Here is a 27,932-nt window from a genome sequence, read left to right as displayed (position 1 = left end):
TTGATTTCAATGGGTAGGAGCGGTATAGGAGCGGTGAATACACCGCTCCTTCACCGCTGCAAAGATGCGGCTGGCAAGACTTTTTTCACCGTCCTGCCAGCGCATCGCTCCAGTGTGAAAGCCCTCCGGCTTTCACACTGGAGTTAAAGGGGCCGTTTTTTTTCAGGCGTTACACAGGTGCTATTTTTAGCGCTGTAACGCCTGAATACCGCCCCAGTGTGAAAGCAGCCTAAGAGAGCTGTCATGTGAACAATTGCACAACTTTTGCATTTTTCCTCATTTTCAATCTTGGTGAGGATGGTCATTAATTTCCCCAGCGGGGACACAGACAGCAATGAAAACCCAACTTAGTTTCTTGCCTATACCTGCTCTAGCCAAAACAAAATAAATGATTTTAGACACATCTTAATTATGGTTAAGAATGTTTAATGAAAATGTTACCAATTAAAGCGGTAGTAAACCCGCAATTTTTTTTTTTTTTTTTAAAACCTGCAAAGCAAAAGGCATAATGAGCTAGTATGCACCGCATACTAGCTCATTATGAAATACTTACCTTAGAACGAGGCCCCGACATCTCGCCCGATCCACGCCGAGGGAGCCGACATGCTCCCTCGGCGTCTCTTCCGGGTATCGCGGCTCCGGCGCTGTGAGTGGCCGGAGCCGCGATATCGTCACTCCCGCGCATGCGCGCGGGAGATTTAAATCCGGCCGGACGAGCGCTGCCGGATTTTCACGGAGAGAACCCCCTTGTGCGCATGCGCCGCTGCAGTCAGCGCCGCATACCGAGGGGAATATCTCCTAAACCGTACAGGTTTAGGAGATATTTTTTTTACCTACAGGTAAGCCTTATTATAGGCTTATTATTATAGCCTTATTATGAAATGCTAATTTATTTATTTGATATTTAGGGTGCAGATGGATTACCAGGTAACCCTGGTTTTGCTGGTTCGCCTGGACGACCTGGTGAAAAAGGTTTGTTATGATTGAATTTAAATTAAGTTTATATCTAGTTACATAGTCACTAGTAGCTTTAAATTAAATTTTTTAATTCAGTCCTTAGCTTCAAAATTCCAAGGATTTATTACAAATGACACACAACTGTCATTAATTTGTCTGTAACTGCTTTAGCTGATGTAATTTTAACTAGAGTTGCACCGATACTGGTATCGGTGCCGATACTACGCATTTGCACGAGTATCGGTACTCATACAAATGCCCCGATACCCAAATCTGATACCTTGGGGCTCTGTACTTTTAGCGGTCAGCAGGAATTCCCGCTAACAGCTGAAAAGTGAGGAAAAAAAATACTGCCAATTATTGGTGTCCTCGGGATTGGTTGTCCTCGGGAAGCCTCGCCTCCTCGTCCCCTCTAGCCAGCTATCACCGGGCTCAGGACTGCATGTCTGTGGAAACTTCCTACATTAGAGGTGAGCAAGCCCAGCTCCCCCCAACCCACTGTCCTCCCTCTCCTGCTGGGTGCTGCTCTCACATTCACCTCTGCTCATCGCGGCTCCGCTATTTCTGTCACAGTCCGGTGAGCAGGAGTGAGTCCTGTGGGGCATCTGACTTTTCCTTGGCAGCTGCAAAGGCTCTACACACAGCGAGGCTTCTCTGTGATTTTGTACTCAGCCCCCCTCTCCAGCAAGCAAAGGCACAGACACACGTCCAGCACCACTGCAGCAGGTCAGTGTGTGAATAGATCCCCCCGATGTGTCAAATACTAATTATCTATATAGTGTTAAATACATGAAACTGACATAGAAAAGTGAAGTCTAATATTGATGCCTAAATATATCTTGGCGTGTTATAATCTGAAAATTAGCATCTATAGTGTCCATGTAATTCCAGCAACTAGAACTGTTTGCACTGGAGTTTTGATTTCACCAACCAGTGGGAAGTTGGAAATCGAACAATATGTATTATGTATGAAATTTTGTTTATGCATGGACAATATATATATATATATATATATATATATATATATATATATATGCTAATTTCCATATTATTAACACGCCAGGATATATTTAGACATCAATATAATTTTTGTTTTATGTTATTAAAATGATATAATTAGAATTTGACACAGCAGCACAGCACATATATTTATACTTATTTTTGGTGGGGAACATACACTGGGTGTTTGCACCAGCTGAATGTTTTCAATCATGTTTATTTAAGTGGCAGCGCATACATTTTGTTTTGTTTTATTTGTATAGAGAGCAGTAGCCAGGATTGTGATCCCCCACCTCACTTTATCTGCCCTCCTTTTTTTTCTCATCTAGCACCTCTTCACCCTAGGCTCACTCAACACCCCCAACTTCCCCCAAACCACCCCTCTACCTGCTATTCCTAGGTGATAAGTAGCGGTAATTGGTCGAGTACTTAAAAAAGTATCGGTACTCGTACTCGGTGTCAAAAAAAATTGGATCGTTGCAACTCTAATATTAACCATACCCTTGCTTGTTGTTGAAATGGAAAGAATGCTAGGCATCTGATCAGTTGTTATTTAATTGCAGTCATGGTATTAATTTAACTTTCATTATTATAGGTGACCGTGGAGAATCTCCAGGGAGGCCAGGAGTTCCAGGACCCAAGGGAGAACGTGGAACTCCAGGGAATCCGGGTAATTTTTACTCGTATTTTTTAATTATAACGCTATGCACAGAATTCTCACCAGCACATTACATTTTAAACACTGTGTGCATTTGTGTTTGTTCCATTACGGTTATCCAATCTTGATACAAAGGATTTGGTGATTGTCAAGTTATTAAAAACTTTGTAGAAATAATTACTGATGTGCCGTTTTAAATTTTCAGGCTAACAGCAAGTACAGGAAATACCTAATTCAAAAAGGAAGCAAAAAATTCTAATAATAAGCCTTTCAAGCGCAAACATAAAACCTTGTATTGTGAGCATAATTTGTTCCGGAAACGTGGTTGTAATCCTAAACACTTGTATATCAAATTGAATTTCCCCGAAATAAATAATGGAAACTCAGATGATTCGATCCACAACCATTTTATTCATAAGTCCTTCAGTCTATAGTCCATATAAAAAGATTATAGCAATGTGACTTGAAGGCAACTTCAGGGAATCCCTGGGTAATCTTCCTGTAATGTCAGATCCAAATCACATGAATTAAGATGAGGCGTCAACTTAGGGCTCATACACACTGCAGCTCAAAAAAACAAACTGCTTTTATAGGCATTTGAGCTTTTATTTTAGCTTGAAGAAGTTGGTGCTTTTTTGTGCTCTTGTGTACGTTTTTATTGAGCTTACTTGAGCTTTTTTGAGCATAAGCATTTTTTTTTCGCGTTAAAGTCTATGGGCACAAATTAAATAGAAGTCACCTTGAAGTAGTACAGGAAACTTTTCTAAAGTCGGAGCGACTTTAGTATTGCTAATTAAGACAGTTCTCATGGACTAAAATGGGATCTCACATGTCACACATCTTGGAGACTCACAAGTCGGATCCCAAACTACTCGTATTGCAAGACCTCGCTCGTTTTATAAAAACATTTTGCTTGTCTTCTAAAACACTCGCAGATCAAGTTACTCGCAATCCAAGGTTTTACTGTATATACATAAAATTCTAACATATACTTAAAGTGCAAACATATACATAAAGTGCTAACATATACTTAACTACTTGCTGGCTAGCCGTCATTGTTATACGGCGGCAGGTTGGCTCCCCTGCACGAATCGCTGAAGCTGTATGGCGGCCACTTTAAGAGAGTGATCAGGAACAGCGATCTCTCTCTACTCCCTGTCAGTCCACTCCCTTCACAGTTAGAAACACCTTCCTAGGGAACACTTAATCCCTTGATTGCCTCCTAGTGTTAATCCCTTCCCTGTCTGTAATATTTATAAAGTAACCAGTGGCTATTTTTAGCTCTGATCACTGTATAAATGTCAATGTTCCCAAAAAAGTGTCCGATCTGTCAGCCGCAATGTCGCAGTCCCGCTAAAAATCGCAGAAGGGATAAATCTATCCCTTATTTTGTAGACGCTATACCTTTTGCGCAAACCAATCAGTATATGCTTATTGCGAATATTAGGTATAATTTAAAAAAAATATATAATAGAATATATATTGGCCTAAACTGATGAAGAAATTGTTTTTTGGGATATTTATTATAACAAAAAAGTAAAAAAAATTAGCTTTTTTTTTTTGTTAGCGCAAAAAATAAAATCCGCATAGTTGATCAAGTACCACCAAAAGAAAGCTCTATTAGTGGGAAAAAATGACATAAATTTTGTTTGGGTACAAAGTCACATGACCGCAGAATTGTCAGTTAAAGCGGTGCAGTGCCGTATCTCAAAACATGGCCTGGTCATTAAGGGGGCAAATCCTTCCAGTCCTTAAGTTATTAAAGTGCTGGTGCAAAACAAAACTCATGTAAAAGTGCCAGCAAAATATAGCAAACAAGAAAAAAGGCCATATGTGTGAAACAGTCCCAAAGCAACCATATGTTGTGTCAGACTTGATTTGATTCCTTAATAGTCATTTTCATGCCAATGTGCACCACATACCCAGTGCAATCCTCCACCGTTGTCACTACTAGCTTCACTCACCAGAAATAAAGGCTCGTAAAATTATAGACCTGCAACTATGCATTCCAACATCAAAAAAGTTTCACTCAATAGTTGATAAATCCACTCAAGAAATACTTCTTAGTAATCACTCTCGTATAGATCACCATCATACATGAGAGGAGGATAGAAAAAGGAAGCTTTCATAATAAGTAAATAAAATGTAAAATATCTTAAAGACAAGGTGTTTATTTAAAATATTTAAAATATATACATCCACTCACATTTCAAAGTGTCATCCCCAAAGCAAAGCTCAGTCGTGTAGCCCTATCATCTCTGGCCAGGACTCCCGAGCCACGAGTACGATGTCAGTGTGTCTGGTGATGTCAGCGTCCTAGCCCGGTCTGACGCATTTCAGTATTTGATGTCCTCACAGAGTGGAAGGACGTCTGAACTCAAGAACGCCATCTTTATAGCGGGAACTTTCTCCCTCCGCCGACATACCAAAGACCATTTAAAAAATACATTTAACAAATAATCTCTTAGCCCTTGTACACACGATCGGAGATTCCGACGGAATGTGTCCGATCGGAGCGTTTTGTCGGATATTCCGACTGTGTGTGGTCTGCATCGGACTGTTTCCGTCTGAACATCCATCGGACCAAATTTTCCAACTTGCCGGAAATATTTTCCGAAATAATGCTCCGATCGGACGTACTCCGATCATGTGTAGAGAATTCCGATCGGTCAAAGTGCCACGCATGCTCAGATCAAATTCCTACATCAAAGCTATTGGCTACTAGCCTGAACATAGTCCCATCATAATGAAATAACGTCATCACGTTCTGAACGATCGGACATTCCGACAACTTCGTCCGACCGTGTGTATACAACAGTTTCGGACAAGATCCGACAGACAAAATCCGACGGATTTGGTTGTCGGAATCTCCGACCGTGTGTACAAGGGCTTAGTGTGCTCAGAAATGTTAATTATTCCCAATTATAATGTACTCAAAATATATCAAACACTTGCTATACGCGGACCCATGTACATCATAACTTGTTTTTAATGGGGACTTACCACGAAATTTAAAGGACCACTCTAGACCACCCATTCATCAAATGCGGGCAACAACACATCTGGTGGGTGGGTGCAATTTATTACTTAGGAATTGTAAACTGGAAAACCCCATTCAAAATGAAAACATTTTGTAACTGAAAACTTCAGAGCATCATATTTAAAACAATCAGAAAACAGATGTCAATCAATCCTTATAATGCACTCAGGATATTCCAAGAAAATTTCCCTTCGAACTCCCGTGCATTTTAAACCACCCATTCATCAAATGCGGACACCAAAAATAAATTCCACACTCAGTGAATGGGAGCAGATTATGAATTAAAATGGATTCAGAAATTATCATTATCAAAAATTGGTCAGAAAGCAGTTCAAATCAATATCTATGTCAAACTTCTATCTATGCATTAGGTGTTTGGTGCACAATGGCATGAAAATTAGCACAGTAGGGATGAATAGACCAGCGCAGCTTACTTCCCAATACTATTCCTTCCATGGCCACCCAGGGACAGCTGGTGTGTTTTTTTGCAGAGTTACCAGGTGAAAAGGCAGACAAATGCAATCTTGATAGCAATAGGTGATTTATCCATTATGTTTTTTTGGTCAGAGATAATCAGCCAGTGAGTAGGGTGGTAGATGTGCCACTGTGGGCACTTCTGAAGTACTATTAATAATACACCCATGATACTTGTGATTAGATGGCTCAGTCTACAGGGTACCCAGTGAATATGCCTTTTATATAGGAGCACATACTTTCTTAAACTTTGCAAAGACTCTTTAGGGTTTTAAATGTTAAGTTGTTTAGGATGTTATAAGTTTAATGACTCCTGCTTTTTATTTTTTCATTTACAGGTTCAAGAGGCTTTAACGGATTCTCAGGAGATGCTGGACCAAATGGAAGACCTGGAAGCCCTGGAGTGAAAGGCATGGCTGGAGACTTTGGCCGTCCAGGGCAACAAGGTAATATGCTTCCCTTGTCACCAGGAACTATGTTCTGGACTTATTTAAAGTGTAAAAGTTCTTATTAGATGGTAATGCATGTCTTAAAATTAAAGCAATATTGACATAGAATATATAACCACTTTGACTGTTAAGTACTACTGTAAATGTATGCTGTGCAATGAACAATTCATATTTTTAAGTGTTCTTGCATAGCAAGACCACTTACCGTTATCTCACATATATATTATTATTATAGCCAAATTTACCACCCTAACTCCTCCCACAGCTTTTACACAACATAGACATTAATACACCGAAACGTACGGATTGTTTCTGATTGGTGTGCTATTACTTTGTGGAACGTTTCGCCGAATGGTTCACGAAATATTGTCGTTTTTGCAGCTAAATTTGTCCCATAGGAATGAATGGCGAAATGTTCAAAACTAGAGTGGGAGGTGACAAAAAGCGACAACCCCATGATCAGCCAAAACATTATGACCACCCCATGACCAGCCAAAACATTATGACCACCCCATGACCAGCCAAAACATTATGACCAGCCAAAACATTATGACCACCCCATGACCAGCCAAAACATTATGACCACCCCATGACCAACCAAAACATTATGACCACCCCATGACCAGCCAAAACATTATGACCAGCCAAAACATTATGATCACCACATGATCAGCCAAACCAGTATGTCCACAACATGATCAGCCAAATAATTTATGACCGCCCCATTATTGGGCAAAACATTATGACCACCCCATGAAAAAAAAAATTATAATTAAAAAAAATTAATAATTAAAAAAAAAATAATGTTGAAAAAAAATAATTTTTGAAAAACAATTTTTTGAAAAAAAAAAATGTTCAGCTCTTTCAGCTAATGATGGGACTTATTCGACTTTTTTTACTACTATTTATACTTTTTAAAATAGTAAGCTTTTTAACACTTTTCACAGTTACTCCAGCTACTCCAACAACACAACAGTTACTCAAGCCACTACAGTAGGGGGAGGCAAGAACACTTCACACAATTTCCCCAGAAATTGTAACTTTTCTAGTTTTAATTATCTTTGTATTCTTATTTTTAGGATCTCCTGGGTTTCAGGGATTTCAAGGAAGCCCAGGGTTAGTAGGAGCACCTGGATTACCTGGATCACCAGGATTCCCCGGACCTGCAGGAGCCCCCGGTGTTAAAGGTAGTGTGACATCAATGCACAAGCAATGCTGGTTTTATAACTGGTGTTATAATTTCCCAAGATTTTTTTTTAAAACTAACCCAACTTGTATTACATTACTAACTTATTGAGGGAAGACTCTGACCTGTTTTTATGATTGGAAAAATATAATGTGTAATAGTATAGTATAAGTATATTAAAATATTGTGCAGCCCCATGTGAAGGACCTCTCATTCTACAGCGGTGTTATTCATAAGTTAAGTTAAAGCAGAACCCTTGGGCTTCCTTCAAATTTGTCTTCTCTGTTTGTGTGAGTTTATTGGAGGCATAAGACCGGCTGCCAAGCAGCTGCACAGACATTAACCAGCATTTGGAAGGAGTGGAGGAAGCTTACTAGTCAGCAGTTACTAGGATGGAAAGTTATTTTTCCTGTTGAATCCATTATACGTTGAACTCCAGACAAATTGTTACACATGTGCAATTTGTTTAGTTCAAAATTCGTTTTTTAACGAATTTTGACAAATTCGTTAATTCTGAAATTTGAGAATTTCCGAATTTTTCCATTTTCGGAATTTCCGAAATTACTAATTTCAGAATTTCCAAAATTACGAATTTATGAATTTAGATTTTTCGGATTTCCGAATTTACAATTTTTAGATTTCCGAATTTCGGATTTTCGGAAATTCAAAAACCCGAAAATTTTAAAATCTGAAAAAAAGAAAGAAAATCAGTTTAATTCGAAATAATAACTATTAAATTATAGGAATTGGAATTTCCTTTCAAATTTGACTGTTAGTGAACATAACGAATACAAATTTATCCAAAGTCACAAATGATCTGAAATAACGAATGCCGCATCTAAACAAATGGAATGTAACAGTCTAATAATAATAAATAACAATAATAAAACCTTATTATTATTATTATTATTATTAATTATTTATTATTCAATTTGCTCTGTTCCATTTGTTTAGATGCGGCATTTGTTATTTCAGGTAATTCGTAACTTTGGATTAATTTGTACTTGTTACATTCACTAACAGCCAAATTTGAAAGGAAATTCTAATACCTATAATTTAATAGTTAGATTTTTCTAGTTAATAGTTAGAAATTCGAAAATTCAGAATTCCGAAAATTTGGAAATCCAAAAATCTGAAATTTGGAAATCTGAAAATCCAAAATTTGGAAATCTGAAAATTTGGAAATCAGAAAATCCAAAAATTCTAAATTCAGAAATCCGAAAAATCACCATTATACCTAAACCTGAGAAAAGACCATCTTCTTTGTGTGAGCTACAGGCCTATTTCACTGCTTAACTGTGACCTAAAGTTATTCATAAAAATTTTAGCCGAAAGACTGGGGTCTGTTCTCCAACGTATAATCCCCCTGGACCAGGTTGGATGCATATGCAATAGGGAACCTCGGGATAACACGATCAGGACAATAGATATTGTAGAAATGGCTAAACGACTCAAAGCCCCATTCATCCTGCTGTCTACAGATGACGAACTGGCGTTTGGCAGGGTGAACTGGACTTTCCTCCTAGCCACCCTGCGACGTCTTGGGATGCCGGCCTCCATTATGTCCTGGATCTCGGCTATTTACTCTAACGAGTAACCCTATGACTAAGCACCGTGTTCGGTGTGAAACATGTCAGCGGCTGTGCAGTTAGTCTGTTTATCAGCCTAGATGCTATGATTTTAATTACATTTTTTAAATAAAGTTGAATAATTCGGAGTGCGGCTATCCAGCTACATCTTTTCTACTACAGGCATCAAATACTGTGGAGTCCTTAGACACAGACTCCTGATCTAATATAACTACAGTAAGAAACCATACATGTTTTTTCACTATTCCAAGTGGACTTCTCGAAAAGTTATTTACATTGTTTATCTCTGATTGTTGTAGGGTGATATATGTGTTAATTTGTCACTCTGTACAAACCGCATTCTGTAAATAAAGAATTTTTAAAAAAGTACCAATACCTGGTTTAATGATTATGGTATTACTGTGCATGATTGGCCATCAAACTCATCTGACTTAAACTGCATAGAGCAGTGATGGCGAACCTTGGCACCCCAGATGTTTTGGAACTACATTTCCCATGATGCTCGGCCACGCTGCAGAGTGCATGAGCATCATGGGAAATGTAGTTCCAAAACAGCTGGAGTGCCAAGGTTTGCCATCACTGGCATAGAGTATCTGTGGGGTTTTGTCAAGAGAAAGATGAGACACCAGACCCAACAATGCAGATGAGCAGAAGGTCGCTATTAAAGCAACCTGGACTTCCATAACACCTCAGCAGTGTCACAGGCTGAGTGCCTCCATGCTGCGCCGCAATGATGCAGTAATTCATGCAGACCCCGACCAAGTATTCAGTGCATACTATATTGTACATTGACATCCATTTCAGTGAGTCAGCATTTCTGTATTAAAAATCCTTTTTTGTTTACTGGTCTTATGTCATTTTCTAATTTTCTGAGATACTGAATTTAAGGTTTTCAGTAGCTATAAGCCATAATCATCAAAATAAAAGAAATAAATGCTTGAAATATATCACTCTATGTGTAAGAAATCGATATAATATATGAGTTTCACTTTTTAAATTGAATCACTGAAATAAATTAACTTTTTGATGATATTCAAATTTTTGGAGATGCACCTATATAACAAAGTCCCAAACAATGCATATATGTAACAAATTGTCCAATAAAAAAAGTGCAGAATGTATGTAATACATTCAAAAAAATAAAATCAATCAAAAAAATTAATAAACTGATATATAACATAGTCCCAAAAAATATCATGCAAAAAAAGTCCCAGTTAATGAGCAATGAAATCCAGTGATGAAAAGTGTTCACAGTTGCAAAAAAATATTCCAATAAAGTGCTTGAGGAAAACCGGACATGCTAAGCTGCTTACCAAATATAATAGATCTCAGCACTGGAGATCTAAATGCGCTTATGAAAAAGGCAACATTCCGTAGCTTGCTCAAAGGACCATCCATCCAACATGGATCATCAGTGCAGACTGTCATGTATAAGAAAAAACAACTCTGCTCAAAGGGTCATTCAGCATGGATCATCAGCATAATACTAAATTTAACGGTATTCACAGCCACAGCATCCACATATATATAAGAAAGGAGGAGCTTCATGGTGCAGTAAGCTTAAAACATGTTTAATAACAGGACAATGCACTTACAATGGCAGCAGTAAACACTGTATAATCCAACTCATCCAAGCACAGTCACGAGTCACGGTGACGTCACTCAATCGGGGTCCATCTGACATGTTTCACCCAAAAAGACTTTCTCAAAGAAAGGAGAAGGTGGAGGCTTTTTTAACTGTAAATTTGTTTTTTTTCACCTGAAGTTCAACTATTACTATGATTACCATGATCCCCACATATTAGGATTTTCACTGGTATTTCTGGTCTATTATTACAGCAACAAATGTGACTTTTCTGTTTGTTTTAGGCTTCCCTGGTTTATCTGGGCTGGATGGATTAAATGGCTTGCCTGGCACAAGAGGATTACCTGGCACACCTGGTAATTACCATGATTTCTGAAATCAGTTATTTCATTAGTTTATGAAACAGAAAAAAACCTTAACAGTTGCATAAGCTCTCAATGACAAAATGTAATTGATGCTTAGACGCCCAGACCAAAATTGAGCAAAAACTCTGTAATTTGCATACCTAAGTAATTTTTGATTTGTTTATAAGGACATATAAACTTTTATTTGGTAAAATGTTTTAATAAATAGCCTGCTCAGGTTATTAACATAGACTGAGAAATGGGCAAAGATGGCAAAAATATATTTGTTTTTCATTTTAGGCACTGACCCCTCTCTAATGCCCCATACACACAGTCGGACATTCCGACAACAAAATCCGTCAGATTTTTTCCGACGGATGTTAGCCCAAACTTGTCTTGCATACACACGGTCGCACAAAGTTGTAGGAAAGTCGGATCGTTCAGAACGCGGTGACGTATAACACGTACGACGGGACTATAAAGAGGCCAGTAGCCAATAGCTTTTGTCTCTTAGTCTATTCTGAGCATGCGTGGCACTTTGTCTGTCTGAATTGTCTACACACGTTCGGAATTTAAACGATCGGTGTTTGTTGTTGGAAAATTTTAGATCCTGCTCTCAAACTTTGTGCGTCGGAAAATCTGACGAAAAAAGTCTGATGGAGCCCACACACGATCGGATTTTCTGACAACATGATCCGATCGCACATTTTCCGTCAGAAAATCCGACTGCATGTATGGGGCACAAGGCTCTCCCAGTTATGGTTGCGCTCCAGCCTCCTCTACATACAATGCAGGATTAATTGTATATGATGATGCAAAGAGACTGCCCACATCTAGGGCTTTTATGAGTGGGGGAGAGAGTTGGACCTGGCTGGGGCACAGAGTATTTTATGTAATACAGTTTGGTTAGCTCTTAGACGTAAAGTGTTAACCCCAAAAAATTAAAAAATAAATCCTGTTCCCTTAAAGCATGTTATACAGCACAGTGCTTGTGCTGTGTCATTTGGCCCCATGTAACACTTGAAATACCTGGCTGATCCTGACAGTTTCTACCCTCCCCTCTTTGCGCTGACTCCGATGTATCAGGGCTGCTGAGCCCTGACACCAGAGTCAGCATACGTGTCTATATCAGAGGACCATAGAAAAAAAATAGTTTTAACAAACACTTTAACTGCTTCAGCCCCGGAAGATTTTTCCCCCTTCCTGACCAGAGCACTTTTTGCGATTCGGCACTGCGTCGCTTTGCGCGGTCATGCGATGTAGCACCCAAACAAAATTATTTTTTTGCGCTATAAACAAAGAGTGACAATTTTGAAAAAAATGCAATATTTTTTACTTTTTGCTATAATAAATAGTCCCCAAAAATATATAAAAACTATTTTTTTCCTCAGTTTAGGCTGATATGTATTCTGCTACATCTTTTTGTAAAAAAAATCGCAATAAGCGTATATATTGTGTTTGTGCAAAAGTTATAGTGTCTACAAGATAGGGGATAGTTTTATAACATTTTTATTATTAGTTTTTTGTTTACTAGTAATGGCGGCAATCTGCAATTTTTATCGGGACTGTGACATTATGGAGGACATGTTGGACAATTTTGATTGGCATTTTTACAGCGATCAGTGCTATAAAGATGCATTGATTACTGTAAAAATGTCACTGGCAGGGAAGGGGTTAATTGTGGGGAAAAAATTACAACATCAAAAACCTCACCATGCATCTTACTAAATACCTTGGGATGTCTAATTTAAAAAAAGTGGGTCATTTGGGGGGTATTTGTACTTTCCTGGCTTGTTCGGGTCGCAAGAAATGAGATAGGCCACCAGTACATCAGGTGTGATCAATTTTTGATGATTTGCACCACAGCTTGTAGACTCTCTAACTTTCACAAAGACCAAATAATATCCACTAATTTGGGTTATTTTTATCATATGTAGCAGTATAAATTGTGACCAAAATTTATGAAGAAAAATTCATAATTTGCTAAATTATATCACAGATACTAAGAAAATGCGCTTTTTTTTCAAAATTTTCGGTCTTTTTTCATTTCTTTTGCAAAAAATAAAAAACCCAGAGGTGGTCAAATACCACCAAAAGAAAGCTCTATTTGTATGAAAAATTCATTTGGGTACAGTATTACATGACTGAGTAATTGTTATTCAAAGTGTGAGAGCGCTGAAAGCTGAAAATTGGTCTGGTCATGAGGGGGGTTTAAGTGCCCAGTTGTCAAGTGGTTAATGAAAAAAAAATGAAGGTTTACAATCACTTTCATGATAAATAGACTGACAACTATGAATCAATTTAGGTAATATTGCCCAAACCTCAAACACTGAGAAGTTACCACTAGACAGTTGTTCTCTGGGAGAAGTTGAGTTGCTGTTTTTAATTTGAGGAGTTATGCAGGCCATACACGGTCGAATTTCGAAACCAATTTTCTTTTCAAAATCAGAAAGTTCGTATTTTTTTGTGATCCGATGATGCCACCATTGATTTTCGAAATTCGGCCAACCAAGCCTTCAATTTCACCTCATGTTGCTACAGAAAATAATTTTCATGGCCGCGAATCTTCTTTTCTCTCTGTAAATTTCCTTTTCTTGCACATGCGCATTTTTTTTATTATTATTACATTTCTTGCACGATTCTCCCATCATTGATTAGAAAAACGTTTGTTTTTCCAAAAAATTCCAACATGTCCAGTTCCTCAAATTTCATTGCCGCGCGAAAATTGGCCATTGCTGCAGCCCACTAATGGTGCGAAATTCGTACGAAAATTCTTAGATACGATTTTCGAAAGAAAATTCTTTTGAAATTTGAACCATGTATGGCCGGCATTAAATGGTCCATATCTTTGAACAAATCTAATACAATCAAATTGACTCATAATCAGAACATGAATGAATAGTTCATATGTTGACCTGCAGTATGACTATGGCCTTTGTTTTCAAATTTTTAATTGTTTAACCAAATAAGGCTTAAGTGAAGCTGGACGGCAGGGTTCACCTGGATTTCCAGGTCCTAAAGGCGAAAAAGGATCTCCCAACACCGTACCTGGACAACCTGGATTTAATGGTGGAAAAGGCAATCGTGGAGATCAAGGTAAGGCGAGAGCTTACATTTTGTTTTTAATTTCTCATCTTTTTTTTGTAAGAATGTATTTGCTTCAGAATACATTGTGACCCTTGTTTTTGCTGTAAACTGCGTTGTCAAATAAATTAACATGGAAGAAGAGACGGCCACAGACACAATTTTTTTGTAATGTGTCACACACTTGTTACATATGGTATTCAATGTTTTTTCTCATTACAAATGCATTTGGTTATGATTTTTTTTTAGGCTTTCCTGGCCTCCCTGGACCTCCTGGACTACCTGGCCCACCAGGAGTAACCAATGTCATACCTGGATTTCCTGGAGACCCCGGACCAGCTGGACTAGATGGAGAGAGGGGTATGATTAAATTAATTATGTGTTGCATAAGCTGAATTTCCTTGCCTATGTGTAGAGTAAATAAGATAAATCCTGTTTGACCATGTATTTATGTAGACATTTTTGCAGAGGTTTCAGCTAATTCTTTCAAAATCAATATATTCTGATTATTTTTATTTTTTATTTTTTTTTAATGATATGCACTTCCCCTTCTTTTCCCTACTCCTACACACTCACACACCAGTACACAAAAATGTTCTGTGAAACTATGTGTTATGCGTTACATGGGAAAAGTTAGTCTATTGTTTAAAAGAGCACTTGGTTAAATAGGGAGGGTCAGTATAGTATATTTACTATTTCTTCTTATTAGATCATCTTGATGGAGGACCATTTAGGGCCTATTTACACGTTTGTGTTTTAGCAATATGCACTAAAATGCATGTGTTAACACACATTTCTACAAGGCAGTGCCCCAGCTCGATGTGCAGTCCATTACAGTGTCATTCATTATAAATATTATATATATTAATTATTAATAAATATTATATATAGAGTACCTCCTCAAGGAAAAACTGAGGGACTTTAAAGGCAACTGATTAGCAGTTTTTTTAGAAAAAAATATATAGAAGGATCCTGTTACTGTTATATTAGTAGGTATACAATGATTTTGGGGCCCTCTACTCACATTTTTTACTAAATTTTTTCATCTATTTTTCAAAGATATCTCCTGCTTAACACTTTAAGGCAGTGGTCTCCAAACTGTGGCCCTTTATTTGCATTTAGCTAATCCTTGGGGCACTATTCCTCTCACTAGCATCAATGATGAGATCCAATTCCTCCCACGAGTACCCAGTGATGGAACGTTATTCTTCTCATTGATCTAAATGATGGAACACTATTCCTCCCACTGATACCAATGATAGGACACAATTCCCTCCACTGACACCAACGACAGGGAATTAATCCTTATTCTAATCTGATTCGGTGGGCAAATCCGCTATTCAGGTTATTCCTCATCACACCAAGGCTCACTCCCTAGCAGAAGGTCTTGAGTCGCAATTACTGTGTAAGCCCAACAAGACATACCCCACATAAAGACTCTTCCAAAAAAATTAGGGCAAGGCCAAGCAATTACAGAACGTAACAGGGTCCACGTGCTATAGTCCCATCTTGCACAACTTTACATCTCCAGAACTAGCCAAACTTCAGCATTCAGCTAAGTGGCAAACATATCCCACCTATGTAACATTTTTGATCACGGCAAACTGGTTACTTTTGAAATTTTACAATTTCTCCATAATCTGCTGAGCCCTATGTTATTCTACCACTACCAACTACAATGTGTTAAAGGCACAGGGACCATCTGCATTATGGCATATGCCCTCTTCTTACATATTTAATTATATGCAATCTGTCATGTACACTAAGGGTTTTCTCTCTCAATATTATACCATGCTATTGAACAGTTATCTAGAGGGCTATCCATGTAAGGTCAGCACAGTTTGAAGGACCTTAGGGTATTCAAAGAGGATCAATGGGAAGCAACACTACAGTCTGTGTGGCTTAGCTGCCTAAATGTATCTCACCAGCTTTCCCAAATGTATATCCTTTTAAGAGTTAATTATACCCGGTTAAACTACACACCATGAGGCTAAGACAGGACTCACCCTGTAACAAATGTAAAAGGGATCACAGGGATTGCATTCATATGCTATGGCGCTGCCCCAACTTACACCGGTATTGGAAGTTGGTGGTAGACACTCTAAATTCAGTTTTCCAAACTAGAACCGAAGCAATATATACCAGGTATACTTGATAATGGTAACTTGTCAACACATCAGATTGAGGCACTATCTAAAGCATTCTTCCAGGCCCATAAACTGATTCTCCGGTATTGAAAATTGGAGAACCCCCAATACGAAGGAGTGGATATGTGCTATGGGGAATAGCTTACGATATGTTAGACTAATTTATCTTCACTGTAGATGCCCAGTAAAGTTATAAAAACGATGGGAGCTTTTGTTAGCCACCCCATGTCTCGCACTCCTGCATCTGGTGCTACATAGATGGCTGTAATTCCTCAAATTAACATGGTTTTAACCACACTTCCCTGGGTGACAGGGTCAAGGTAGCTTGCACTTTGAGCTGAGAATTAGTGAAGTCTCCATTTGTTAGTCTTATTACTCTATATGAGCCGAATCAGTGTTTGTATGTAGTTTTTACTGGTACTGGACACTGTTCTTAATAAGTGGTTGGCTGTATACACTGGCATTTTCCCTTCCTGTCATTTACATTGGACTGTATGTATGCAACTTCAATAAACCTTGCTTTCTGAATAAAAAATATTATATATTATAATTCCAGGAATGCCAGGACGCCCTGGACCACGTGGCCCCCCTGGTCCAGGTTCCAATCAAGGAGACACAGGAGATCCTGGATTCCCAGGAACACCAGGCAGAGGTAGTACGAAGGGAGATCCGGGTTACCCTGGAAATCCTGGCAGCCCTGGAGCTCCTGGCGTGAAGGGTGAGTATACGATATTCCTTTTAGGTACCAAAGGCATTTCATATTTTACTAGAGTGTAAAGCCTGTGCATGATGCTAGAAAAATAAGCATGTGCTTATTTTCTGGAGTTTGGAAACTTCAAATAGATTACTGTCAGGGCTCTAATAAGCTGATCATACATTTCTGTCCAGAGATCCAGAAAGTTAAAACTGTACAAAACTCATGGTTTGAGATAGTTGCATGGTTATGAGGTTTTAACCAAACAAAAGTGATTTGGGCACCTACATAGAAGGGAATTAAAGACAAAGTTTAGCCAAACATTTTTTTTTTTTAAATCAGCACAAGGGACTGTACTTACTATCAGTGTGAAGTGTCCCTTGTGCTGATGGCTGCTGCTGACGTTTAAATCGTCTATCCTCCAATCCCCACAACAGTAATCGTTTGGTGCTACAGGGGTTAATAGAGCCAAGAGAGCTGCGACAGGCACTCAAGAGTGCCAACTATTCCGCCCTTTCTGCACCTTCCTCCATTCATAGAAGCCTTACTGTAGCTTTCGTGAATGAAAATCTATCTATGAATTGGGGACAGGCAAATTATTGAAAGGTATGCCTCTTTCGTTCATGGAGTGCTTTTTACTCATATCCGCTTTTACATGGTGTGTACGAATTTGGATATTTACATATTTGTATAGAAGTAGGCGAAATAGAAAAAACAAAAAACTATTTCCATGGACATTTAGTAATTGTCAGAGGTAAATTCAGGTTGCCATTGCTCCCCATTGCCATTTACGGAGTTGCCAATTTCCTCTGAGTTGCTTGTATTCCTCTGTTTAGGTTTAAGAGGTGATCCAGGTTTCATTGGGACTCCAGGAAAAGAGGGCCCTGTTGGAGATTCCGGATATCCTGGACCCAAGGGAGAAAAAGGGAACCAAGGTATATATGTTTATATTACTACATACAGTATACAATTGATATTTTCATGGTACTTATGTGCATCAAACATTTTGGTATGTATTGTTATGACAACTTAAAATTTACAAAAGATACTGCTTTACTTGCCACATGACTGAAAATGTTGTTTTGTTGGGAAACATTTGCTTGTGTGAATTACTTTTGCCATTTCCTCTGTGATATGTTGCCAAAAAGTTTGCCATTAAATACAAGTAACTTGTTTCCAGGTTTTCAAGGCCAGACGGGGCGTCCAGGTCCACCTCCCTTAGATTATTTTGATCCTTCTTTTGGAACTCCCGGACTCCCTGGAATCAATGGCTTTGATGGTGGGCCAGGTGATAGAGGTCAACCGGGACCATCAGGACCTCCCGGTAAGGAAGATGAGTTAACAAATATTTATGTACTTATGTAGGCTAAATTTTATCACATTGTTTTGGTTAGTGCACTATAACCTTGCACTCGTTCAGGTTATGTAGTCCATCTGACAAAATTACAATTTGTATCCTAAGAATTAGAAGGTAACTTTCTGAACTGTCACCTGGTAGTCCAGGCCAGTTATCCATTGTCTCTTCAGCCCCAATTATATTTATAATCTAAAAAATCTGATTAAAAAAGCTGCAGAATTTACAATGGGACTGATGTATATGGAACATATTGGCTCTGTAGACCGATGTTTTATAGACAGAATTATCAGTCAGTACTAGTTCGTTATTGTTTTTCTCTTACCTTCCCTTTGTCTGTTGTCTCTTACCACTGTTATACCTGTTAATTTTCCTGCAGGCAGCAAAGGCTTTCCTGGTCGCCCAGGGCAGATGGGAAGGAATGGATCACCAGGTCAGCCAGGATCTATTGGTGACGCTGGTGAACCAGGTATTCCAGGACCCTCAGGGTTTGAAGGTAATGTCCCTTTTAGATAACATTGTTTTTTTAAGGTCCCCACCCCATAAATGTTAATCTGTAAACCACTTCTTTGTTAAAATTGATCATATAATGAAAATATGTTCGTGTTCATACCCATCTTAAACTTTTAGGCCTACACTATGCAGGAGGATTTAATTCATTTTGTAGCATGACAGCAACATTTTATTGATCAATGTTTCATTATCAACACATTTATATCCAATTGTTGCAGACTAGGTGTTTTTTTAGTAAGAGGCTGATGCATTTCTACTAATTAATACAAAACAAACCATGTATTATAGCGGTTAAAGAGAAACTGCTGTCCTTTAATGATTTTTTTATGCATATATGCAAATAGATCTGATTAAGTGTTACTAAACCCACAACAGTAAAATCAGTCTGTACATGGAGTAAAGCATGCTTGTTATACTCACTGTGGAACCTTAGGGGTTAATCCTCTGCATTGTGTAAACGGTCTGTTTGATCCTGTCTTCTCTGATCCTCCCCTTCTTTTACTGTCTCCAATCCATCTGCTGATAGAACAAAGCCCTAGGGGGCACTCTGCACATGCTCAGTTTGATATGTGTTGCTAGAAAGTTTTTTTTTTGGGGGGAGGGTGCATGTGATCAGCTCAGGGCCAATCAGCACTATCCAGACAGAAAGTCAGGGGTTATGCAGCCTCATAGGACAGTCAGAGGAAAATTAAAGCTCCTCCTACAAGCTTTAACCAGTGCTCAGCTGGGCACTGATAGAAGCCACAAGACTGCTATATACTGCTGATGAGAAAGAGTATTTACTGTAGAAGTTTATATTTACTAAAATAATTGCATTTCCATGTTCTGTGTACTGCGGGAGACCAAACATAGTGAATGTAGGGTCCTGGGTTTAGTAACACTTTAATGTAAGTTATCTTACTATCTGCCGTGTCTTGCTGATCCTGCTCTCTCACTGTAAATCTAGAGAGGGTCTGTTGATTTGGAGACAGTAGATTTACCAAACTCTTTAGTGATGAAAAAAACACAATGTTTCTGGTTGCCAGAGATCTTGTGATTTATGTTTCCTAAGCTTTAGAAAATACGAATGAGCTTTAGAGTAGGAATGTTCTGTCCATTGAGGAGAAATGCGAATTTTAATGCTAGTTCCGTTCTAAAACAAGCCCCAAATCCTGTGTCAAATAAAAATCTGCTTCCACGTCTAGTGATTGCAGCCATTATTTGTCACTAGTCAGCACTTATTAGCAACTGTAGTACGAACATACTATCTGATTAAAAAAGAGGGATTTCATGACAGACAATAGCAACTGCACGCCTCTGAATAATGTGTGCTACCAGAAGAGCACTCCACGCCCCAAGAAATATGTTCATAATGTCTGATAGATGTATTGATATGTGTTTAGTTATATGACTTTAATTAGTATAGCTTATTGAGTATGGGGGAAAAATAGAATTTACCCCAAAGATTCTCTTCTCAACAAGTTCATACTTGACATTTACCAATGTTTTCAGGTTCTCCAGGAAGACAGGGCACCAGTGGATTGCCTGGTATGCCTGGAAGGAGTATAAGTGTTGGCTATACTTTGGTGAAACACAGCCAGGCTGAAACAATTCCTCAGTGTCCAGTCGGAATGAACAGGCTTTGGGATGGCTACAGTTTGCTATATGTAGAAGGGCAAGAAAAGGCTCACAACCAAGATCTGGGTGAGTAAATTCTCTGCTACTGGGGAAAGCATAGCTAATGATATGTGATGTCATATATGCATTTACAATATGTTAACTTTAATTCACTGTACACACGATCAGACTTTCCAACAACAAAACCGTGGAATTTTGTTCGAAGGTTGTTGGCTCCAACTTGTCTTGCATACACACGGTCACACAAATGTTGGCCAACAATTTCCGAACATAGTGACGTACTAGATGTACTACATGGTTTTTCAGCTCTTTAGCGTCACCCTTTGGGCTCCTTCTTCTATTTTCGTGTTAGTAGTTTTGATTTGTGCTTTTCTTTTTACGTTTTTCATTTAGAGCTATTATTATTATTCTTGATATCACTTGATATTGACTTCTCAATATCTTCTGATCACTTGACTTCTTGATATCACTATCAAAAAAGCCTTTGAAAATGTGTTTGCAATAACTCCATCAGTATCACCAGCAAAGCAGCTTCATTATTAGCCCACTAAAGAAGAAGAGAATTGTGCGCTGCATTTGGAGATTTCATAATTTGCCACGTCACGAATGTTAATTCTCCATTACGAATGCTAGTTTACAAGACCGGCCACTTCTGCTTCTGAGAATGCATGTACTTTTGTCCAACAGACTTGTGTACACACAATCGGAAAGTTTGACAAAAAAAATTTGCTGGCGGAAAATTTGAGAACTTGCTAGCCAACATTTGTTGGTGGAAAGTTCGGCAACGAATGTTCGATGGAGCATACACATGGTCGGATTTTCCGCCAACAAGTTCACATCCAACATTTGTTGTCGGAAAAATCTGATCGTGTGTACAGGGCATTAGTTGTACTCCCATCTACAAGGACAGAAGAAGAACGTCAAATGTCAACTTTAGTAAATGGGTGTTGAGTTTAAATTATACAAAAAAAAAGATACAAACAGGCTGGCTATTATACTGGCAAAGCTTCAGCGTATAGCTATAATCATACACCACTCTGTAAGACCTCATCTTTTTGTTAGTGACCTGTAGGTGATGGACCTCTTCTTTATGGAGAAGTTTCTAAACTTAACTAGTGCTTATTACTTCAAATCCTTCAATGAACTCTTCACTGTCTTCTGCTATAACAATAAAAGCAGTGAAATCACATTTTGTTTATCAGATTAATAAAACATATTTAGATACAGGGATCTCATTTAGCACTTCAAAGCAGATACCTGTACAGATTATATGAGAAAATTCACACAGAAAATTGGAACAGGTCCAAAGAATGTGAGCAGGATCAATGCTTGATCGGCTTGATATATTAAAGTGAATTATAGGTTTGTTACTTTTTCTTTTAAAATAACAAACATGTTATACTAATCTGCTCTGTGCAATGGTTTTGCACAAAGCCACCCCGATCCTCTTCTTCCCAGGTCCCCGCCAGTGCTCCTGGCTCCTCCCCCTTGCCAAGCGCCCCCAATAGCAAGGTGTTTTCTATGGGGACACTGGTGTGTGCTCACTCACAAGCCCTGCTCTATGCACCCATAAGGCACATAGAGCTGTGTCTCGCCCCTCTCCTTATTGGCTCACAGACTATGATTGAGAGCAGTGTGTCAGCCAATAAGGAGAGAGAGACTCAGGACAGCCCCTGCTCCCATGCACATCACTGGATCCGGATTGGGCTCAGGTGAGTATTGGGGGCAGCACACATAGAATGCATGAAGGTAAAAAAAACTTCAGCCTTTACAACCACTTTAAGTTTTAAGTGTAGTGTATTTTTTTTTTTGTCAATCTCAAAACTATCTGTTTTATATTCTAGGTCTTGCCGGATCTTGTCTGCCCAGATTTAGCACAATGCCTTTTGTGTACTGTAATATCAATGAAGTCTGCTACTATGCCAGCCGAAATGACAAGTCTTACTGGCTGTCTACCTCGGCTCCTATTCCTATGATGCCCGTGGCCAGCACTCAGATTAAAAGCTACATCAGCCGCTGCTCTGTGTGTGAAGCTCCTTCCCAGGCTGTTGCAGTTCACAGCCAAGACAACAACATCCCACAATGTCCTGATGGCTGGAGGAGCCTCTGGATAGGATATTCTTTCCTAATGGTAAGTATACTGATTGGGGTGCTTTATGTATTTCTTTAGCAGATATATGTAAAGGGACATAGATCAGTAGTTTAATCCTGCATGCATGCCGCAATTGACAAACAATCTTTATTAGTGATCTGAACATAGAAATAAGGAAGAATAGCAATGTGTTAATAATATCCAGCTCGATTGTTTTTTTTTTTTTACTGAAATTTAATCAGCCAGGAGTTGTGTGTATCAAGATGTAAAGGTACCCCAAATACACTTAATTGGGTATGTTGAACAATGGATCTTTTTCAATACTTTTATTACCCAACACAAACAGGAACACCACACGTTTGATTCCTCCACAGCGATGTGAAAGACTCGTTGTCATTTATCGCAAGCGCTTGATTCCAGTTGTTGCCGCAAAGGGTGGCACAACCCAGTTATTAGTAGACATGTGCATTCGTTTTCGTCCGAATTTCAGGTATTTTTGTTTTCGTTTTGACAAACGATAACGAAAGCACAGAATCCGAAAAACGAAAGATCCAAGATAAATAAATGTTTTATTTTCGTTTTTGTTGTTACAACAGTTCGATATAGAATAGGAGATTCGACGTGACTCTGACAATAACAATCTGTGTCTATTGAACCTGTGGTCGAATGTGCCTAACCTTAGCTCTATTAGTCCAAGATTATATAGAGAAAAGATTAGACAGAGAGAAAATATTCGACATAGAGAGAAAAGATTAGACAGAGAGAAAATATTCTGGAATTGGGTGGGGGAAGTAAAATAAAAATAATGATGATGATGAATGTTATTATTGGCTGATTGTAACCAAAGAGTAAAATAGCTAGAACTAAGTACACACGTACAGCCAACTTACTTTCACTTGCGATTGCTAGCAGAGAGAGACACACACACTGAATCATTTCAGAAGACAGTCAATCTTAGCTGGTCCATTTGAATTGTCACTTGTCAGAGAACCTGAATTATTATTAAGTATAAGCACAGCAGCAGAACAATAGTGAAGCAAGCTACAGTTCAACTTAACTTTTTCCTAATAATCTGCTGCTATTGTGTTAGTGTGAGAACCTTATAGTGATACTAGTGAGGCTGCTAGTGTTGTTGTGATAGCCTCAGAGGCTGCCTGTGTTGTGGGGGGGATTTATTATTATAGAATCTTGTTACCTGTCTGATCAGTGATCGTTATCACCAGTCCACCAGTTTCTGTTTGAACGAGCATATAATATATATACAGAAACACTTGTAAATGGCCCAGGAACGTCCTCCAATGCCTCCATGTTGCTCTCACAATGGGTTGCTGCTATATTCGTTATTACACACACGTTTATAATAATATCCGATGGAGCATCGAAACTGTATGGCGCTGCAAGTCAAATGCCCCACCTATAGGCTATATAGAGTTTAACAGCTCCATCGAATCTTCTTTATACATTCGAAAGACACCATAAGCCTTCAAAGACAGATTCGACCATAATTCATGTGGATTTTCGGACAAATGCAATTTTTGAACGAAAAACAAAATAAATAAAAACGAATTTCGGGAATAACTACATAAATTTATTTTTCGAACGAAATTCCGAAACTAAATATTTCACTCTGCACATGTCTAGTTATTAGGTTTAGGGGGCAATTACTTTTTCACAGACGGTCAGGAATGTTTAGACAGCTTTTCCCCTTAATAAGTGAAATAATTTAAAAAACTGTATTTTGTATTTACTCAGGTTATCTTTGTGTAATATTAAAATTTGTTTGATAATCTCAATCATTTAAATGTGACAAATATGCAAAAAATAAATAAAAATCAGGAAGGGGCAAATATTTTTTCACAGTACTGTAGGCCCAAAACAGGCCAATAAAAACAATAAGAAAAAAAAAAAACAAACAGAACCAAGAAACAAGAATAAAGGAACAGATACTTTAGAAAGCCTTTGGTTAAGTATAGTAGGGTGAGTGCGAGATTAAGCAATATATGTAGCTTGTGCTTGTATATTGTGAGGTAACTGCAGATATTGAAAGAATCGTCTGTTAGATAACCCAAATTCCTCTTTGAAAGTTTGGAAATGTTTGAGGACCTGGCCATGATATAACTGTGGGATATAAGTAAGGCCCCCGGCAGACCAGTTGTCAAAGCCTTCTAATTTCAAAAGCTTAGAGTAGTTAAAAGTTTTGAATAAAACGGGTATAGTTTGTATAGCCCATGAATTGGACATGAGATTTAATTCTGTTTAATACATTCTATTTATAATGCATAAGGTGGTGTTGCTTACATTGTTGTTATGTACCTTTTAAAAATAATTCACAATTATCCTTTTGACAGCACACAGCTGCAGGTGCAGAAGGTGGCGGCCAGTCCTTAGTATCTCCTGGCTCATGTCTGGAAGACTTCCGGGCCACTCCATTCATCGAATGCAATGGCGCTCGTGGAACCTGCCACTACTTTGCAAACAAGTACAGTTTCTGGCTGACTACTGTGGAAGAAACAAGACAGTTTGTAGGGGCTCCCCCCTCTGAGACGCTGAAATCTGGGCAACTTCGAACACGTGTCAGCCGCTGTCAGGTGTGCATGAAGAACTTGTAGCATGACTGCTTTACAAAGAACTCCTTCCCTTGATTTCCAGCCTCCATCAGTGTATATAAAGGCACACAAGCTGGCCATGCTGATCAAAGGCATTTGCCTTGGAACTTACAATAAGGCACTTTTTTTTTTACTAAATAGCAAAGAATATCTGCTGTAAACTCATCAGTCAAATGATAAGTGAGAGGCCGTACAATGAAGTATGGACAGTCACATTTCAGAGAGGAAATATTTTAAAAGAAATGGTGCTAACCTTCTAATTTTGTTTTATTATTATGTATTATTCATGGCTACCTCAGGAAGGCCTCTGTAAATTTTAATCTGTGCTATAATAGTCTCATGCTGACAACTGAATTTCATCGGTGGTGCTAGCTGGAATTCAATCTTGAAAGAAGGAACTTTGAGTTCACAACGTAATCTGGAAGAACCCAACCGCTGTATTGTAGCCACTTGTGTGTGATATATAAATGTTAGCCCTAAAACAGTTGTACATCGCAGTCAAGACAAAAAAAGAAGCTTCATGGCGGAAATTAGCAGTCTACACCTATCATCTTTGGCCTTGAAGAACTGGAAATATAAGCATCCTTTGGTTATAACGATGACTTTATGTTTCCACCGTAAGCAATTCTCAAGCAGTCCTTTCATGTAACTCTCCAAAAAACAATCTTTCATCAGTGTGGTAATGGCTTTCATCATCGATACCTAAACACTTCCTCTGCTTCGATGTCACAATGTCCTCAGCATTATGTAAATAAGCAGATTGTATTAAGAAAGAAGTGATGCCAATCCAATGTGATCATTACAGTTAGGATATCTGCAGCTTATCCTGGGAGACCACTACTCCTACTATCTATTCTCTACTATAGCCATATTAGCTGCTCAGAAAATGAGTACCGGATGCAGACATGTAACAAGACAGAAACAAAGTATATAAAATCATGTGTTATATTGTATGATGCTTAGTCAGGCACCATTTTTGTGTTTTTAGTTAGATGACAGGTTTGCTTAAAAACACCATTGTACAGCAATATTTTTAATAGTCATGGTGCAATTAACATCACACACACTGCGAGATCACCGATCCTCAATAGAGTGGATCATTCCCACCAATCCAGTAATACACTGTAAAGGCACTAAAAAAACAGCACAGGTTTTTGGCTGTATTAAACCATGATGTACAATAAGGTATGGTGGTGCAGTCCACATCAAACAGCTGTAGATTCATATTGTGATAAGCCAGTCATTAAGCAGTTTTTGCAGCATCCCCATGGTTTTAGTCTTCTGCGGAGAAGAACTGACTATTTGTTGACCACTAGAGCCTGGTCTTTCCGAGGTAGCCTTGGTGCATTTATTTTGTAATTATAAACATTGTTTTACACAGAGATCTCTTCACAAGTTAGAAATGCCACAGTGAAATGTACATTTTTTTTTTAGTTGATTATATGTCTACCAAGTTATATTTTACTTTATATAATTTTTATTCCAGAACTGTTTGTACTGTATTCCATAGATAACAATCTGTGTGGGATTTTCACTTTCTACTACTGCAATGAACCTCTTTTGGTCCCCACCATGCCATAACACCTAACAATGGTTGTAATTGATGTCTCACACCATCAACAGTGCTGTGGAAGGGAACATTGTACAAAGTGGTCTGGAGTGCACACAACCACTCTGTAAATTTAAAATAAAATTGATCCCTGATTCACATATTGTGTTAAATGTGTTCCTAGAGATATAATCAGCAGTTAAAGCTCCTATAAAGTTATCAGATTATGGCAGAAGCCATAGGCCTCATGCACACTCTCAATTACATGCATGTGTTTATAGAATGTTTATAAATGCACATAATGATTTTACAAAGTATAATTCACACTGTGAGGTTCATTTACTAAAGACAAATATACTGTGCACTTCAAGTGTATTATCGCTAGATCTGAGGGGGAGCTCTGAAATGAGAAACGCTGCTGATCTCTTTCATCCAATCTTGTGCAGGCAAAAATACTGTTTTTTTTTTCCCCCTTGCATGTGATTGGGTATTCTTTGTAAAAGTTTACCTTATTTACTAAGCTTGCAAGTACACAGTATATTTGCCTTTAGTGAAATCAGCCCATGTGTCTACTTGCATTGTTCAGCTGTGTTTAGAGAAAATAGAATTCTGTACATCCAGAGGAAGATTACATACTCTAAATGCATCTAAAAGCACATAACCATTTGCAAACACAAGTACACATAAATGCAGGAAAAGTTTATATGGGAAGCATTAAAGTGGTAGTTAAAGGGGTTGTAAAGGTTAGTTTTTTATTTTCTAAATAGGTTCCTTTAACCACTTGCCGCCCGCCCTATAGGCAATTGACGGTGGCAAAGTGGTTGCATAATCCTGATCGGACGTCATATGACGTGATCAGGATTTCGAGCCGCTGCGGCGATCGTTGTTGCGGGGTGGCAGTCTGACACCCCGCAACTACGATCTCGGTAAAGAGTCTCCGACGGAGACTCTTTACCACGTGATCAGCCGTGTCTTATCATGGCTGATCACAGTGT

At 38.5% G+C, this 27,932-nt stretch overlaps 1 protein-coding gene across 3 annotated transcripts in view; it reads left to right on the top strand.

The window, feature by feature from the left end:
- COL4A6 (collagen type IV alpha 6 chain) overlaps nt 1–27,098 on the top strand; it is a 337,569-nt gene extending 310,471 nt beyond the window's left edge. For all 3 annotated transcript variants that reach the window (XM_077478926.1, XM_077478935.1, XM_077478944.1), the window contains 14 exons: nt 909–972; nt 2,552–2,626; nt 6,467–6,574; nt 7,657–7,764; nt 11,222–11,293; nt 14,252–14,377; nt 14,615–14,725; nt 17,069–17,230; nt 18,043–18,141; nt 18,387–18,530; nt 18,940–19,056; nt 20,565–20,756; nt 22,535–22,821; nt 25,131–27,098. In XM_077478926.1, the coding sequence (XP_077335052.1) occupies nt 909–972; nt 2,552–2,626; nt 6,467–6,574; nt 7,657–7,764; nt 11,222–11,293; nt 14,252–14,377; nt 14,615–14,725; nt 17,069–17,230; nt 18,043–18,141; nt 18,387–18,530; nt 18,940–19,056; nt 20,565–20,756; nt 22,535–22,821; nt 25,131–25,391 (1,926 nt within the window). In that variant the 3' untranslated portion in view covers nt 25,392–27,098. The remainder of the gene's footprint in view (nt 1–908; nt 973–2,551; nt 2,627–6,466; nt 6,575–7,656; nt 7,765–11,221; nt 11,294–14,251; nt 14,378–14,614; nt 14,726–17,068; nt 17,231–18,042; nt 18,142–18,386; nt 18,531–18,939; nt 19,057–20,564; nt 20,757–22,534; nt 22,822–25,130) is intronic.
- The last annotated feature ends 834 nt before the right edge of the window (nt 27,099–27,932 follow it).

The sequence above is a fragment of the Lithobates pipiens genome, unplaced genomic scaffold (genome assembly GCF_037356315.1).
Source record: "Lithobates pipiens isolate NorthernLeopardFrog02 unplaced genomic scaffold, aLitPip1_a1.2 Scaffold_1, whole genome shotgun sequence".
Taxonomy (NCBI): Eukaryota; Metazoa; Chordata; class Amphibia; order Anura; family Ranidae; genus Lithobates; species Lithobates pipiens.
Note: the sequence above shows the minus strand (reverse complement) of the source record. Positions and strands in the feature narration are given on the sequence as shown.